Source organism: Mobula birostris, chromosome 4 (genome assembly GCF_030028105.1).
Source record: "Mobula birostris isolate sMobBir1 chromosome 4, sMobBir1.hap1, whole genome shotgun sequence".
NCBI lineage: Eukaryota > Metazoa > Chordata > Chondrichthyes > Myliobatiformes > Myliobatidae > Mobula > Mobula birostris.
The window spans coordinates 56,040,629-56,059,715 of NC_092373.1; the positions used below are offsets into that span (position 1 = coordinate 56,040,629).

At 40.1% G+C, this 19,087-nt stretch overlaps 1 protein-coding gene across 3 annotated transcripts in view; it reads left to right on the forward strand.

Moving 5' to 3' along the window:
* The window catches only part of LOC140195915 (cilia- and flagella-associated protein 337-like), a 50,918-nt gene extending 32,757 nt beyond the window's left edge, over positions 1 to 18,161 (forward strand). For 2 of the 3 annotated variants that reach the window (XM_072254584.1, XM_072254586.1), the window contains 6 exons: positions 617 to 814; positions 2,616 to 2,779; positions 8,267 to 8,376; positions 9,082 to 9,228; positions 15,409 to 15,550; positions 16,984 to 18,161. In XM_072254584.1, the coding sequence (XP_072110685.1) occupies positions 617 to 814; positions 2,616 to 2,779; positions 8,267 to 8,376; positions 9,082 to 9,228; positions 15,409 to 15,550; positions 16,984 to 17,029 (807 nt within the window). In that variant the 3' untranslated portion in view covers positions 17,030 to 18,161. The remainder of the gene's footprint in view (positions 1 to 616; positions 815 to 2,615; positions 2,780 to 8,266; positions 8,377 to 9,081; positions 9,229 to 15,408; positions 15,551 to 16,983) is intronic. The other variant, XM_072254585.1, reaches the window with a different exon arrangement.
* Positions 18,162 to 19,087: the final 926 nt, after the last annotated feature.

Consider the following 19,087-nt stretch of genomic DNA (forward strand, 5'->3'; position numbering starts at 1 on the left):
TTCATTGATTCTGCTGTATTTCTTTGTGTTTACTGTAAATGCCCATGAGAAAATGAATCTCAGGGTAACGTATATGGTGACACACATGCACTTTGATAATAAGTTAACTTTGAAACTCCTGCTTTCACTTATGTCTAGATTAACTGTATTTATTGTAGTGGATCTGAAAGGAAAAATTCTCCGTCACTGACAGGAAGCAAATGATTAAAAATTGAAAATAAACCTAATAATTTTCCATCCATTATTGATGGAAGATCAATTATTACCAATAATTTTCTAAGATCTTTTTCTCTTTATGAAAAATACTTCACAACTAACAATCAATATTGATACTAACTTGAAGTCTGTTTTCTCTCTGAACTACCTTATAAGGGTAAAAGAAACCTATTATTTAATGCATAACTTCATTTTCAGATCATAACCTGCTATTTGCTTATGATGTTCCTTTCTGTCAGAAGTAGTTGATAAAATGTTGTTTTTCTTCCAGTTTGTAAACAGATTACCAAGGTTTTATTTGAATAACATTGTTCTCACAATGAAAAGAACATCGTTTTTTGTTCCTTAACCTGTTGACAGCATTAAGCTGCATGTCATGCTTCTGTTTGTTTCCAATTAGGACTTCTGCTTGAATTACAGTGATGTTATCATTACTCAACTTCCACCAATGGTAGCAGCAACAAAACCTCATTCAGATTGTATAAATCATCTTGAAACTTGTGTTCAGGACAGTCGTTTACTAATTCTCTCTGCTTCAGCTGACTGCACTATTGTTTTAAGTGACATTTCTGGATCAATGATTGGTGTTTTTGGCCAGGTACAGATTTTGGTTTTCGTCTCCTTATAAAATTCTCAGATTAATTGTAGATTAAAAATAAATTTTATTGTGACCTTAATTGCAGTAGTTAAATAAACACAGAATACTGCAGGTATTCATGGTCACAGTCATGTCCAGACTGGTGGTCTTGCATTGTTTAGTTTTAACATGGTGCAAGTTTTCTCCGTTTCTTTTTCCCTTTATTTTAAAACATTCAAAGTGAAACAGTTCAGCAGTTTGCTTTTCCCAATTGTTATGAACTTTCCTGAGTTTTGGCAGCAGTACCCTCCATCCACTGATTTATATGTGCTTTCTCCTGACTTGCATCACTGCCAAATCACCTCAGTAGGGAAGCAAAGTTTAAATTTCTTTGTTGACTGGAGTTAAATTCCCATCTAAGTTCTAAACACTGGCATGTTACCATTATTTTTGCAGAAACCACTTCCTATATATATTGCTTTAGTTAATTAACATTGTGAATTAAAACATTAAAATGTAGTTTAAGAATCGTACTAGCTTACTTGTACTATGTAGCATTTGCTTTGTTTTAAACATTAGCAAAACTCAGGTTACAAAGGATTCAATTTTAAGTACATCGCTTTAGTAATAGGAGCACTAATAGTAATAGACTAAGACAATTGTGCCGCTCCAAGGAGTGCTATATGAGGTCATTCTTACCCTTGGCCAGTAGGCTCGAAAATGAGTCAACATATAGCCGGGCAAGTGATGACCCCCTCCTGTTAAACTGTTTGAGGTAACATTTTTAATTCTTCCTTAATGCTCTTCTAATACTTGTATATCTGTGCACTTGTAATGCTACTGTGACAATGTAATTTCCTTTGGGATCAATAAAGTATCTATCTATCTTTTATTCTTTTGATTAGGTAATAGCCACTGTGCTTGTAAAATAAAGGCAAGTGCATCAAGAGGGCAGTGGTAACTTACGAGTTCTTGGTTGAAGAGTTTGGGAAGAAATACCATTTGAGAGATTCAGACGTTGATAATCAGGCCATCCCTTTACCAGCCATATATACATTACCATAAGATGGGGTTAGGGAGTTGGATTTCATAGTTCGTGCTCAGTGCAGAAATGGCAATGTAATAGTGAGGAGGATAGTAGCAGAACTGAGGATAATTTACTGTGAGTGCACTATTGCAAAGGGCATATACCTGGCTGATATATTAATCTGGAAAAGGGAGTGGTCAGTGCATAACATTGGACAGCACTTGTAAAGCACAGCAGCATTCAGAGAAACTGACCTCTCCTGTGCTTTTGGCTATTGAGAACTGCAGTCAGTTGTGTAGTGGTGACTTGGGTTCACTTCTACCACTGTCTGTAGGTAGTTTGTATGTCCTCCTCGTAACCGCATGGGTTTCTTTTGGGTGCTATGGTTTCCTCCCACATTCCAAAAAAAAGTACAAGTTAGGTTAATGAATGGTGGGCATGCCATTTTGGTGCCAGAAGCGCATCCTCAGACTGTGTTGGTCATTGACAAAAACGATACATTTCACTGTATGTTTTGATATTTTGATGGACATGACAAATAAAGCTAATCTTTTTTCATTGTTGTTAAGTTTTTATTTCTTAAAAACTGCTTCCATAATAGATATTAATTCATATTATTAAATTGTACTTAAAATACTTCTACCATGATGGGCGAAATTCTAGTGGTTACTGAAGTACCAAGGAAATTTAGATGAATTATATCATATCTGAACATAAATTGGTTAAATCCTAAATCACTTAAAGTTACTTAAACAGCATTTATGAAACGTATCTAATTTGAAGCTTTGAATTTAGGATGAACATTGGCGAATTGGTAAGAGTTCACCTCCTTCCATAATAAAGATAACCCCCACAGAAGGGAAGACTCCAAGTCAGAAATCTGTGAAAAATAAAGAATATCTGCCAATTCCCAAACACATTGTCCCTATTATTGAAGAGAAAATTGATCCGAACATCAGGTGAGTTACTAGCTGGAGAGAGAATTGATGCAGAAAAAGTAATTTATCAGCTGTTTGCTAGTTTATGTTTGCTTGCTTCTATGTTTATTAGTGTTACTTTGGTTTGCACACTGTTATCTTAGCTAATATAGAACATTCAGCATTATCTGTCTCTCTGTTATGTTTTCACATCTTAAATAGTTCTGAAGTTTTTGTTTTTAAATCTGTATATTTGATATTTAGACATCAACTAGAGCTGGAAATTAAATTGCTTAGAATCGAAATGTACTGATTCCAGACAAGGTTATATACTATCAGTTACATGAATAATCAACTTTCATGATGGGGTGTATAACGGCATAGGAACAGAATGGGAGTGGGTTGTTCAGCTCCTTCTGTTTGTTTCACCAGTCAGTGGGGTGATTGGTGTTCTAACTCCGTCCATCTGCCTTGGCCCCAGTGCCCTGCAAAACAAAAACAGAACTAATTCCATTTTGAAGAAGGCAGGAAAGGAGAGAAAAAGTGGGGAACTAAGGCTGTCTTAGCTTGCTATCAGTGGTGGGAAAAATATACTGGAATCTATAATAGAAGATTTAATCAAAACTCCAAGACAAAAAGAAAAAAATCAATGTTGAGTAATGAAGTAAAAATAATATTCTTTGAAGATTTGACCAGCAGAATAGTTAAAAAGGAGAGAAGGAGCCAGTAATTGTATTTCTGGAAGATTTTCAATAATGTCCTGCATAGGAAGTTGATTGGCAAGGTTAGTGCACGTGGAATTGGTGTTAATATATGGACAAGGATTGAGAATTAGTTATTGGCAGAAAGCAAAGAGTGGGGAGAGATGGATAGTTCATAGGTTAACAGGCCTATGTGGGTACTGAAGGCATTGGTCCATGGGTCTCAGCTTTCCACAACCATGTGGGGGAGTCTAAGACCAGAGGACACAGTCTCAGAATAGAAGGATGTCCATTTAGAACAGATATGAGAGGGTATTTCTTTAGCCAGGGAGTGGTAAATCTATGAAATTCGTTGCCACAGATGGCAAGGTGACCAAGTCTTTATGTATATTTAAGGCCAAGTTGATAGTTTCTTGATTGATCAGAACATGAAGGGATATGGGGAGAAGGTAAGAGACTGGGCTTGAGAGGAAACTGGATCAGTCGAGATGAAAACACGAACCAGACCTGATGGGCTGAATGGCATATTTCTGCTCCTATATCCTATGGTCTTATGATCTATATCAATGGTTTGGCTGAGAGAGCAAAAAGTGATATTTGCAAGTTTGCTCATAGAACAGTATAGCACAAGACCAGACTGTTCAGCCCACAATGTTGTGCCAAACCAATTAAATGGCTAACTAAATTAATCTCTTCTGCCTGCACAATGTCCATATGTTTCCATTTTTCTTCACATTCATGTGCCTATCTAAAGATCTCTTAAAAGTCCCTAATGTTTCTGCCTCTATACCATCCAGGGAGCACACTCCAGGCACCCACCACTTATCCCTCACATCTCCTTTGAAATCACCCCCTCTCACCTTTTAAATGCTTGGCCTTATGCCTGACATAATCTTATAAACCTCTATCAGATCTCCCTTCAGCCTCGTACTCCAGGGAAAATAGCCCAAATTTGTCCAACCTCTCATTATAGCACATGTCATCTAATCCAGGCAACATCCAAAAGAAACTCTTCTACACCCTCTTTGAAGCCTTCCGATAATGGGCCAACCAGAACTGTGCGCAATACTCCAGATGCGGCTGAATTAGAGTTTTATGAAGCTCCAACATAGCTTCTTAACTTTTGAACTCAATGCCTCAACATGCCAAATGCCTTTTTAACCATCCTATCAACCTGAGTAGCCACCTTTAGGGAGCTATGATCTTGGACCCTACGATCCCTCTACTCATCAACTTTGTTAAGTATGTTTCCATTAACCATGTACTGTACTGTCTCTTTACATTTGACCTACCAAAGTGCAACGCCTCACATATGGCTGGGTTAAACCCATCTGCCATTTCTCCACCCCTACCTGCAACTGATCTATATCCTGCTGTATTCTTTGCCAGTCTTCTACACTATCCACAATCCCACCAATCTTCGTATCATCTGCACACTTACTAACTTACCTGTGTACATTTTCATCCAGGTCATTTATACACATCACAAACAGGAATGGTCCCATTATAGATTCCTGTGGAACGCCTTGTTAAGCCCTTTACAAAAATTGATGTAGACAACACCTGAAGCTCTACCTTCATCAATCACCCTCATCACCTTGTGAAAAATCTCAATTCAGTTAGTAAGGTATGACTTGCCCTGCACCGAGCCATGCTGGATCTCCCTCATTAGGCTGTGGTTTTCCAAATGCTCATGAATCCTACCCCAAGAATTTTCTCTAGTAATATCCCTACCACGGATGTGTGACTCACTGGTCTATAGTTTCCAAGATTATCCATGGTTCACTTCCTGAATAGTAGAACAATATTAGCTACTCACCAGTCCTCCATAACCTCACCTGAGGTACTTGCCACTCTGAATAACCTGGAGTAGATCCCATCTGGCCCTGGGGACTTACTTAGCTTAATATTTTTTAAGAGATCCGACTTTACCTCCTCTTTTACTTCAAGCAGCCCCAGCATATCAATACACTTGGCACTGATTTCCTTACCTTCCACGTCCTTCCCCTTGGTAAGTACTGATGTAAAGTATTCATTAAGGACTTGAGTGGCCTTACCCCCTAGTTATTCATTTGCTCTTGATGTATGTATAAAATGCCTTGGGATTGATTCTCTTTAATCCTACTTGGCAAGGAATTTTCATGGCCACTCCTGGCTTTCCTAGATCCTTTCTTGAGCTCTTTTCTGGCTTCTTTAAAATCCTCAAGGGCTCTGTTTGATTCTAGCTTCCTAAGCTTTACATACTTTTCCTTTTTCCTTTGACTAGTTCAACATCTCTCCCAACATCCAAAATTCCCTTGGCTTGCTATTCTTGTCCTTCCTTCTTACCAGAATATATCTGTTCTGTACCCTGTGCAGTTGATCTTTAAACACCTTCCGCATACTGGATGTCGATATGCACAATAACAGCTGTCCCAATTAACTTTCCCTAGTTCCTGCCTAATGCTATCATAACTTGCCCTGCTCCAGTTTAATTATTCTCCTGTAAAGTCCATACTTACCCTTATCTGTTTGTATTTTGAAACTTAAGGAGCTGTGGTCATTTTACCTTAACTGTTCACCCACTGAAAGGTCAGTCACCTGGCCAAGCCCATTACCCGACACCAGGTCCAGTACAAACCCTCCTCTTTTTGGACTATTTCCAAATTGATTTAAGAAACTCTCCCGGTTGCGCCTATCAAATTCTGCCCCATCTAAAGCCCTTGCAGTCAGGTTTCAGTTTACATTAGGAAAATTGAAGACGCCCATGACAAGAATCGACTGATTTTACATCTTTCTTTAATCTGCCTATATACCTGTTCCTCAATGACCTGGTGGCTATTGGGCAGTCTGTAGGACAATCCCATCAGTGTGATTGTAGCCTTCCTATTTTTGAGCTTTACCCATATAGACTCAGTGGACGAGTCCTCCATAGTGTCCCCTCTGAGTGTATATGTGATATTGTCCCTGGTTAGTAGTGCAACTCACCACTTCTTTTATCTTCCACTCTATCTTTCCTGAAACATCAAAACCCTTGGACATTAAGCACCACTCCTGTTCCCCTCTCAACCAACTCCCTTGGTACCCTTGCTCTAAGTTCATCATCTTTACCCATAATATTCCTAGCATTAAAAGGCATACACTTCAAACTATCTGTCTCATTGTATCTATTATTTCGCTCCAGTTATGTTTTTACTGGCCTTGACATCTGTACTCATCTCCATTCCTCCACTTTCTGATGTGCTGCTCTAGTTCTCATCCCCCTGTCAAACTAGTTTCAACACTCCTGAGTAGCACCAGTGAACCTCCCAAACAGCATATTGGTTCCCCTCTAATTTAGGTGCAACCCGACCCTTCTGTACAAGTCATTCCCGCTGAGATATGGTTCCAATGATCCAAGAACCTGAAACCCTGCCTTCTGTCTCAGTTCTTCAGCCACTAATTCACCTGAACTATCATCCTCTTCCTGTCCTGACTAGCATGTGGAACTGGGAGTAATCCAGAGGTTACCCCCTTGGAGGTCCTGTTCTTCTTCCTCATTCCTAACTCCCTATGCTCACTGTGCAGGACCTCTTCACGACCTCTGGCTGCTCACCCTCCCCCCTTGAGAATATTTTCAGCTGCTCAGAGACTCCTGGAGAGTAGCACCTAGGAAGTAACACACGATCCTGGCGACTCGTTTATGACTGCATGGCATGAGTCTCTTATGACTATTGCTCTGACTAACTTAGCCCTCCCCTGCTGAGCATTAGAGCTAGCCACAATGCCACTGCCCTGGCTGCTTTTGCTGTGCCCTGAGAGGTCAGCTCCCCCCAACCCACCTGTCTCCAATGGGGTATTTTGTTTCTGAGGGGAATGGCCACAGGGGAACCCTGAACTGACTTTTTGCTCCCATTACTTCTGACTGTCATCCACCTACTATTTGAAGCCTGAACCTTGGGTGTGACCACTTCAGTCAAAGTTTAATCTGTAAGGTTTTCAGCCTCCCGGATGGTGCTGAGTACATCCAGCCCCATTTCCTTGACCTTGTCAGTCAGGAGATGAAGTTAGGTGCACATCCTAGAGATGTAGTCATAAGGGAGACCATTAGGTACCTTGAAATCCCACAGTTTACAGGAGGAACATTCCCTTACCTTAGCTACCATCCTGCCTACGCTTGTTATACCTTTGGCTTTAACTTCTCATGCTTAATTTCTACAATGAAATAAATGATTCCAAATGATTCAGCACCATTATCTCAGCCTGTTCTCACTGAAGCCTGTTGAGCCAAAGCCTCCCATTCTAATCTTGGCCCACTCCCACAATAGCTGCTCTGCTTAAACCTAATTTCTTTTTATTGGCTCTTGCTAAAAAGTTACTAATAACTGAAGCAATCTCCTGCTCTGCAGACAAGCCCCAACCTGCCCTGCTTGTTTTTTTTTAAACTGGCATGTAAAGTCCACAAGGAACTGTCTCCAACTCTCTCTGGATCTCCTGCTCTGCAGACCATGCTCATGATGCTAAAACAGGTGGGATTGCACAAACGAGGATATAGAAGGCTTCAAGGTAAGGACCCTATCAGAGAGAATTTAACGTAGAGGTCATCCAGTTTAGTTAAATGGTGGGAGATTGGTAATGCTGCTTCTCAAAGTGACCTAGGTGAACTTGTACACAATCGCTGGAGGCCAGCATGCAGCCACAAGCAAGCAAGTAATTAGGAGGGTAAATACTTTGACAGTATAGCCTTCATCTACTATTTCTGTTATGCTGTATAGATACTTATACGAATAGAATTTTGTTGATTTATTAAACAAACTACTTATTGTATTCTTAATTTGCTTCTTAGTATTTTTGCAATTGTATTTTTCAGGGTGAACATATGGGAAACTACAGTACTAGGCAAAAAATTTAGAGAAAGCAGGATCCAAAGAAGACCACGACCTCGTCTCTGTACCTGTGTCAAAGTACAGAACCCGATAGGTACAGGCAACTTGTTGACACAGTCTTTTGTTTTCATACCTTGCATTCTATTTGTGCTGATCTATAAGGATATATTTGAACAATTTTTTTTAAGAAGCTCTCTTAATTCACAACCAAAATAATTTTGAGCAAAGAAACTCTTTTGATGTCATCTGCACAAATTCAAATTGTGATCTTGTATTTGAACATGTGCCAAATGTGGCTCATTCACTACTGCAACATTAAATTTGGCAGTGTTAAAGGAATCTAAGTTAATACGTGTCACAAATATTATTTGTGAGTAATTAGATCAAATTTTATGTTTTAAACCTCTGAACAAGAAATGTTGAGATATCATACATTAAAGGAACACGAAAACACTCATCCAAGGGGATCATATGATTTGGAAAATGAATTTACCCTTACTTAAGCTAATGCCTTTGCCCAAAACTGCTAATAAAATCAGCGTTTGTTTGTTTGTTTATTTATTTATTTTACCATGGCATCTCTAGTTTGAATCTGCTTACCCGCAAGTTAATTTCAAAATAGAAACAAAGCCATCACTAATTGTAAATCTGAGTACATTTCAATATACAGTATATGGATAACTTCCTGTTTGTTCCTCAAATATACTTTGTTTTAATGCCTCATTAAACAAAATGATAGTGTTTAAAGAAAAGTCTTAAAATAATTATGTAAAATGCTTACTTCTGCATTCCTTTGCAGGAACATTTAGTTCTCTGCATATGGAAGATTTGGAGAAAATTATTGATGTGCCAAAGCCAGATTTTCTGCAGAACACCCATAAATACTTTAATGGAAAGACAGAGGAAGCTTGTAGTGACAAACTGACGAATCCTACATTGCCTGAAAGTAAGCTGTGAATTCCAATTTAGCCTTTAATCGTTTCAAATGCAAGTTAAATGTCTGAGTTTTATCAAGTCCAGAAGTTCATTACCATATCTTAAGCGGCAATATTTTAAATTTCAAAAATAAGACATGCAAAACAAGACAATAATCCAATAAAAGAACTTTTAATTTATTAAGGCATGTTGATGTAAATCTAATTGAATAATATATTAAAGATGTGTGCTGGTGTGTAAATATGCATTGATTGCAAATGTGTTACATAGAATATATATTAATGAGAATATATATTACTTAATGAATGTACATAATAAACCATGATTTATTTCTCATACCTAGTATGTGATGATTAATCATTTTAGTAATCATTGTACAAGAGGCTGCAAGAAGGGAAAAAATGAAATATGAGGGCAAACTAGCCAATAATATAAAACAGGATACTAAAAGTTTTTTCTGTTATATAAACAGTAAAAGGGAAGTGAAAGTTGAAGCAACACACACAACATGCTGGAGGACACAGCAGGCCAGGCAGCATCCATAGGAAGAAGCACAGTCGATGTTTCAGGCCGAAACCCTTCATCAGGACTAGGGTTTCACCACCATATTGTGTGTGTTGCTTGAATTTCCAGCATCTGCAAATTTCCTCAAGAAAGTTGACATTTGGCCACTGGAAAATGATGCTGGTGAGGTAGTAATGGAGGACAAAGAAATGGCAGATGACTTAATGGGAACTTTGCATCAGTCTTCACTGTGGAAGACACTAGCAGTGTGCTAGAGGTCCGTGAGTGTTAGGGGGCAGGAGTGAGCGCCATTGCTATTACAAAGGAACAACTGCTAGGCAAATTGAAAGGTCTTAAGGTGGATAAGTCACCTGGACCAGATGGACGACATTCCAGAGTACTGAGAGAGGTCGCTGAAGAGACAACAGATACATTGGTCATCATCTTTCAAGAATCACTTGATTCTGGCATGGTCCCAGAGGACTGGAAAATTGAAAATGTCACTCCACTCTTTATGAAGGGATAAAGGCAAAAGAAAGGAAATTATAGGCCAGTTAGGCTAATCTCAGCGGCTGAGAAAGTGTTGGAGTCTATTATTAAGGGTGAGGTTTCAGGGTACTTGGAGTCTAATGCTAAATTAAATCAAAGCTAGCGTAGTTTCTGTGAGGGGAAATCTTGCCAGACAAACCTATTAGGGCTCTTCAAGGAAGTAACAAGCAGTGTGTCAAATGAGAGGCAGTGGATGTTATTTACATGGATTTTCAGAAGGCATTTGATAAGGTGCCACACATGAGGCTGCTTAACAAGACAAAATCCTATGCATTACAGGACAGGTACTGGCATGGACAGAGGAATGGCTGACAGACAGGAGGCAGTGAACAGGAATGAAGGGGGGGGGCTTTCTGGTTGGCAGCCAGTGACAAGTGGTGCTCCTCATGAGTCAGTATTGGGACTGCTACTATTTACGTTGTCTGTCAATGATTTGGATAAGGGAATTGATGGCTTTGCGGCAAAATTTGCAGATGATACAAAGATAGGTGGAGGGGTAGGTAGTATTGAGGAAGCAATGTGATTGCAGCAGGACTTAGACAAATTGGAAGAATGTGTGTAAAAAAAAAATGGCAGATGGAATACAGTGTTGGTAATGCATTTGGTAAAAGGAACAATAGTGTGGACTATTATCTAAATGGGGAGAAGCTTCAAACATCAGAGGTACAGAGAGACTCAGGAGGCCTCGTGGAAGACTCCCAGAAGGTTAATTTACAGGTTGAGTCTGTGGTAAAGAAGGCAAAAGCAATGTTGGCAATTATTTCAAGGGGAATAGAATATAAAAGCAAGGAGATAATACTGAGCCTTTATAAGACACTAGTCAGGCCGCACTTGGACTATTATGAACAGTTTTGGGCATCGTATCCCAGTAAGGATGTGTTGTCTTTGGACAGAGTCCAGGGGAGGTTCACGAGGATGATTCCGGGAATGAAGGGGTTGACATATGAGGAACATTTGGCAGCTTTTCGCCTCTATGCACTGGAATTTAGAAGAATGTGGGGTTATCTTTTTGAAACCTACCAAATGTTGAAAGGACTAGATAGGGTGGATGTGGAAAGGATGTTTCCTGGGGGGGGGGGGGGGGGAGGTATCCAGAACTAGAGGGTGCACCCTCAAAATTGAGGGATGACCATTTAGGACAGAGGTAAGGAGGAATTGTTTTAGCCAGAGTAGTGAGTCTGTGGAATGCTCGGCCACAGATTGCAGTGTAGGCTAAGTTCGTGGGTATATTTAAGGTGGAAGTTAATAGTTTTCTGATCAGTCAGGGCATCAATGGATATGGCGAGAAGGCGGGTGCATGGGGTTGAGTGGGATCCGGGATCAGCCATGATGGAATGGCGGAGCAGACTCGATGGGATGAATGGTCTAATTCTGCTCCTATGTCTTAAGGACTCAGAATAGCTCTCTCCATTTTGTATTTCCTCTGGGATTGAACCACCGAAACAAAATGGTTAACCTTACAATCGCTGTATTTTAAAAGTCAATTGACAAAGTGCTGCATAGGAAGCTGCTAGGTAAGATAAGAGCCCATGGTATTATAGGAAAGATACTAGCATGGATAGAAGATTGTCTGACTGACAGGGGGCAAAGAGTGGGAATAAAGGTGTCCTTTCCTGGTTGGTTGCCGGTGACTAGTGGTGTTCCACAGGGTTTGTTGTTGGGACAGCTTCATTTCATTCTTATGTCAATGATCTGGATGATGGAATTGATGGTTTTGTGGCCAGCTTTGTGGATGATACAAAGGTAGGTGGAGGGGCAGGTAGTGTTGATGAAGCAGGGAGTCTGCAGATGAACTTATTCAGATTAGGAAATTGGCAAAGAAGTGGCAGGTGGAATACATGGAAGTGTATGGTCATGTACTTTGGTAAAAGGAATAAAGGCACAGACTATTTTCTAAACAGAATAAATTCAGGAATCAGAGCTGAAAAGGGACTTAGGAGTCCTCATGCAGGATACCCTAAAGGTTAATTTGCAGGTTGAGTCAGTGGTAAGGAGGGCAAATGCATTGTTATCAATCATCTTGATGGGACTAGAATATAAAAGTAAGGACATAATGCTGAAGCTTTATAAGGCATTGGTCAGACTGCACTTGGAGTATTGTAAGTAGTTTTGGGTTCCTTATCTAAGAAAAGATGTACTGGCATTGGAAAGGGTCCAGAGAAAGTTCACGAAAATGGTCCCAGGAATGAAAGGGTTAATGTATGAGGAGCACTTGATGGCTCTGGGACTGTACTCGCTAGAGTTTAGAAGAATGGGGAGGGGAATCTCATGGCAACCTATTGAAACTCATTGATCAGCCATACTGGAATGGTGGAACAGATCTGATGGGCCGAATGGTCTAATTCTCCTAGGTCTTATGGAGAACTGACATGCTGAGATAGATGTTTAGAAGCACAAAACAAGCCATAGGTTTTCAACAAATCAGGACCTTACAGCATACACCTTTGAAGCTAGAATAAATTAGAACAGGACAGCATCTGTGGTCTGATGAGCTTATGCAGCCATTCAAAATACTTCCTGGTTCTAGATTCTCCCAAAAGGAGAAGTGTAGCGATGTGCTACACACAGAGCTACAAATAACGACGCGCAGTCTGTAAGTTGCACTCGAGACTAGTATATTCAAACTTTGTGGCACTGGCTTTTACGCAGTTCCGTTCCAGCACTCTCTGGGCGGAAATGATGTCAGAAGTGCATTACAAAAGTCTGTTCCCGCGCGCGGGCTTTCTCCCCGTACTGGTGAAGAAGGTGGCCCAGCGCCATTTTGGGGCTGGCCTCTCTGCTGACACATGCACCATTTTGTGAATATGCGTAGAAAGTGAGTCGCCATATAACATGCCCCCCCCCCACAGAACTGGCGATACACCCCCCCAATGTCCACAGTCTGGATAAGTCTCTGTTTAGGCGGTCTGCCTCTGCGCCGCGTGCCTGAACCTTGACCGGCTGCGTCAAGTCCACATGGGCCAGTTTGATTCGGTCCACCATGAAAACCTCCTCTCTCCCCACAATATCCAGAACGTATGTGGACCCGTTGTTCCTGATCACCTTGAACAGCCCCTCGTACGGCCGCTGCAGCGGTGTCCAGTGTGCGCCCCTTCGTACAAGTACAAACTTACGGTTCTGCAGGTCTTTGGGTACGCAGGTCGGGATCTGTCCGTGCTGTGAAGTCAGTACCGGGGCCAGGTTGCCAAGCCTGGTCTGGCCTGCTGTTGGGCGCGTGGCTTGGTTATCTGTCTGACGGACGCCCTGCTCTCCCTCTTGGCTTTCCACAGCATGTCTGCCCAGGCCGCCACCTTCCGGGGGTAACTGAAATCTGCGTCGGCCAGCAGCAGATGTACGTCCTCGGGCAGTTGCTCTAGGAACACCTGCTCAAACATCAGGCAGGGCTTGTGTCCTTCAACCAGGGCCAGCATCTCGTTCATTAATGCTGATGGTGGCCTGCCTCCCAAACCGTCCAGGTGCAGCAAGCGGGCACCTTGCTCACGCTGTGAGAGGCCAAAGGTCCCTATGAGTAGCGCTTTGAATGCTGTATATTTGCCTTCTTCCGGGGGTGACTGTATGAAATCCTCAACCTGGGTGGCTGTCTCCTGGTCAAGGAAGCTCACCACGTAATAGTAACACATGGAATCAGAAGATATCTGCCGAATCTGGAACTGGGCTTCTGCATGGTCAAACTACACGTGTGGTTGCAGTGTCCAGAAAGTTGGCAGTTTTAGCAAAACTGTGTGAACAGCTGAAGAGTCGATCATCTTTGGTCCAAATCCCACTTGGACCGTCGGGGTCACCAATGTAGCAATGTGCTACACGCAGAGCTAGAAATAATGACACGCAGTCTGTAAGTTGCACTCCAGACTCGTTTATTCAAACTACGTGGGACTGGCTTTTACACAGTTCCGTTCCCGCCCTCTCCGGGCGGAAATGATGTCAGAGGTGCATTACAAAAGTCTCTCCCCGCGCGAGGGCTTTCTCCCCTTGCTGGTGAAGAAGAAGGCCCAGCGCCATTTTGGGGCTGGCCTCTCTGCCGACGCATGTGCCATTTTCTGAGTTGGTTTGCCTGTGTAGAAAGTGGGTTGCCACAGAAGCATCCTCTCAACATCTATCCTGGCAAGCTCCCTCAGGATATTTTTATTTTTTGATTTTATTTCAAGGTAACAGGCCCTTCATGCCCAACAAGTCTGCACCACTCAATGACTCCCAAGTGACCAATTAACCTCCTGACCTGTACGTGGGAGGAAACCCACACAGTCACAGAGAAAACATATAAACTCTTTACAGACTGTGGCAGAATTGAACCTGGGTCGCTGGCACTGTAATAGCATTACTCTGTTATGCTACTGTGTCACCCATATGTTTTAACAGGTTTCAATATACTGTATGTTTCAATAAGATCACTGATCTTTCTGTCAAGCTACAGTCAGTGTATACCCAAACAGTCCAATTACAAGACAGCTCAAACTCGTGACACTTCTCTGAACTACCTTTGGTGCAGATATAACTTAAATAGTATGACCAAAACCTTGCACAGTACTCCAAGTGCAGCCTCTCCTGAGATTATAGTAACATTTCTGTAGTTGATTTCCAATATAATAGAAATGAACTTTCCATTTGACTCCTTAATTACATGCTACACTTGCAGATGAAATCATACAGTAGGTACCGCAGGCAACTGCTCTATCTTGACAATATATTTATATGTTTAGATGCATATGTTGATTTCCTTAAGACATAAAAGGATGGGTTAGGCTAAAACTTTGGTTCTAACATAAACCTAAAGTTGAGGAGCTGCTTTTTTCAAAAACCTAATTAAATATTTTTCATTAATCTTATTCTTAGCATGTCCCTGCTGTTCATTGTGGTTGTGTTCAACAGTGTTTGATAATGGAATATTAACGGGCAATTTATATTCAAATAAACTATCACACAACTTAAGATTATAAAGACAAACTGGCAATTGATCTTATTAGAAAAAATCGCTAAAATGCTTAATGCACTAAAAGTATTATATCAGTGATTTTTAAAAATTTAGATCTAGTTTTGTGAATGGAAACTGAGAATGATATCAATTATTAATAATGTCAGCAAAAATGGAACTTTGCATTATTTCATTGAGGATAATCTGCCATTTTCACTTCATTAATAGCAGTAACAGTATGCTTTGATGAGAATAGCCTGTTTCCTAAAGAGATGCTGGATTGTGAACACAAAATAAAGCTCTTGCATGAGGAGGATTTAAATGTGAGGAAAGTAGCAGTAAATGGGAAAACTTCCAGAGTGAAACCAAGGTTGGTAAACTTTGCACTGTAATAGGAATGAATTCATCAAGATCATATCAGCTGGACTCTTGATATACACCTGGATATCTGAGTGACTGTCAGTTACAGAATATAGGAACTGTAAAACTGTTGTGAACATGAAACTAATATGAACAATTTATTAAGTCTTTCCAACTTATATGGCTGTACATCACATTGAAATAATTTCTGTGGTACAGTAATTTGTATATTACAGATTTTTTGACAGAGAGCTTAGACAATTATGAAACATGAATTTTTTTTCAAACAAACAGAACTTGCAATTCTGTATCCCTAATTCTAAACATTGGATAAATGTAATTTTAATCAGTCTGCCTTAGCATTTTACCTTCTATGGGGAGGAAGGTAGTTGGGGTTCAGTATTAAATGTGGGGGGTGATAGATAATGGGCAAAATAGAATACGGTGATTGCAATATGATTTTCCTTGCTGTTGAGGTTAATGGATGGAATATTTTCACAGGACACAGTAAGCTAACTGGTTCAAATTGCTCATTTTGCTCTCATCTAAAACAAAATTACTTTCAGAGAGTTGAGATAGACTTCATGTCGAACATGATCGCAGTGTGGAGGAGTAATCCTTTTTAGATTGTCTCATTGATTTTTAAAAGTATCTGAATGACAGGTAAATTCAAATACATTCAGAATCTTTGACAGCAGTTTACCCAGATATGTGGGGTTATCCTCCTGTTTTTGTAGTTGGGGATTGTTTCTTCTGCTATCTCCAATAACATGCTGCAGAAGGCCCTACCATCGCACATCGTCTTGTCATTTCAGATCAGAACAGCTTCAGGCATCATGTCAGCTTCAGCACACCATAAAAGGATAAATCTACGGTTACCATGTAGGTCAGTAATGAATGTAGCTGACTTGTCACTGTCAGCATGTTCAGCCCTGTCATTTAAAATGCTTATTTATAGTAATTAACCAATTTTGGGAGGAATAATGAATATTAGCAAATTAGTAATCTTAATCCTAACAGGAGTTATATTTTAAAGATTCTTTCTTCTAAAACATATATTTTCGTTGCTGAGACAATTTGCAAAGGAATTTCTGCAGAACCTCAGGTTAGAAAGAGTCTTTCTACAATTAGCAACAACACAAAATGCTGGAGGAACTCAGCAGGCCAGGCAGCACCGATAGATAAAAGTACAGTTGATGTTTCGGGTTGAAACCCTTCTACAATGAGCACTGTTCTGAACACAGTTTGCATTAGAAACACTACCTGCCCACAAAATAGAAATATTGTTCTAATGCTCTGCATTGCCATTAAAGTAGGGTTCAAATAAGCTTATTAATTTATAAAATAGAAACTTTAAATGTGATAATAATAGTAAAATAGATAAATTCATACCACCCATTCAGCCACTATAAAATTAAATTGAAACTTTATTTTTCCTAACAGGTGTCCACAGGAAACCACTTTAAGGACTAAACTTGGAAAACTGTGAAATTTATATCCAGAAAAATATAATGCAGAAGAATTTAAAGATATCAGTTTCTTAAATTACACAACATTGAACAAAACTACTGTTAAATAAATTAATTGAAATATGCTGCATTGAGCGATATATGGAAAATCAAATATTGTTATTTTCTCTTTTGCTTTCATGAAAAACTAGCACTAAATGGTGATATCTGAATTATCAGGAACTTCATTAAGATAAAAATTAACTGTGAAAGAAAATGAAATTTAGAATATTGTACTGCTTTCCATTTGCATGTATAGAATGTTAAGATAAAATCTGGGCTATGATTAATCTATAAAACAATTGGTTTTCCATTCGAAGACGATCTGCTCTGAAATACTGAATGCCTTGTAATTTGTTTAATTTTATTGTGCCTTTCTCAATGAAAAATTAAATCAGCTTTTTGTAGGCCATGCAAAAATTAAAATTCAATCTTGATTTTCAAATTTTATTTCAACAAAAATATTTATTAATACAAAACTGTGGCAAACATTTTATGCAAAACCTGGGAACTAATGCCACTGATTTGAAGGCTGGGCTTGTGTACTAAGAGAAAATGGAAGTCTATAAGACGAAACGTTGTCAGTGTGGATTGGGATTGTTTTGAGAAAGTACAGGAGGACCAGTCCACAGCAAAGTTTTGAGAAAGTACAAGAGGATCAGTCCACAGCAATGTTTTGAGAAAATGAAGCAAGTACAAGTCTGCAGCTATAATAGTGGAAAATGGTGAAAAACGTTTACTGTATCTGGCTGAAGGTCCCAAGAGATAAGTGGATGTCGCTGGTATCAGCAAGAGATGGAAAAGTACTAGTGTAAGGAGTTTTGAAGGGTATAAAAAGGGGCACTTTCTTTGAGCAACTGGGAGAGTTTTGTCTTAGGATAGGTCAAGATCGGCACTAGTGCTAGGAAGATAGGAAGATTGGGGGGGAGGGAGAGGGGGGAGAGAGAGAGAGAAAGAAAGAAAGAAAGAAAGAAAGAAAGAAACCAGGCTGTGTGTAAGATTATTGGATCTCTAGCTCCCCTCCGACATTGCAGAGATTGGCTTGTTTAGTGGATGATAAATATTATTTTGATTTCTGTACTGCAACTATTGTAGACTTCTGTTTTCCTTTCTGTGTGCATTTGAGCTAGTTCTAATAAAGTGTTTTCTTGTGTTCTTGAATACACGTGCATTGTCTTCTTTGTTTGTAAATGTACATCTGAATACCCTGAGCTGACTGAGAAGAGAACACAACGAATTTTAAAATAATTTTCGTTACAGTTCCACGTTGGATTCCTCCTCCTCACTGTGAAAGAGAGAACTTGAGCTTACAGAAACACAAAGGACACAACAAAGAATGTGTCCATTCAGTTCTTCAGGTCTGCGTTAGTCGATATAAGAATGGACCACCCAGCTCCATTCTTTTATTCTCTCCTATTCAGCCAACGATTTGTACAATATGATCTTGTGCGCAAGATGGTGGGCCAGAAGATCAGACTGAGAATGGGCCCAAAAATTAATTGGGGTCATTTACATAAAGTGTTGCTTGAAGTGATCACACCTCCTGCATGCAGTGCCTCAAGTGAAGAGGAAGGCACATCCTGAACAGCAAGGTAGTGTGGTAAATTGTAAGAGATATATGCCAATTACTACATGGGGATAAGGAACTGGTTCCATGGACCATACTCTTTTCCATAGATGCTGCCAAGGCCTGCTGAGCTCCTCCAGCATTTTGTGTGCATTGGTTGGTTCCCTGTAGGTAAGAGGCTAGGTAATGCAGTTTCTTTTGTAACACGTGCAGTTGCAGACAGTGGGAGCTAATGACAATGCAACACAGCCTCACTGACTGTCAACACCGCTCTGTGAATGCAGGCAGATGTCTGCAGCGAGACAGCATGTATGGTGTACTAATGACTTATAGTGTCACAATGCATTGTACACCAAGTTGCCAGCTGATGACTGCACTCTGGGTTATACTGGAAGAAAAAAAAGCTGTTTAGGAGAGGAAGGTCAGTAACCTCAGGACATCTCAGATTCAGATTAAGACTTAATTATCACAT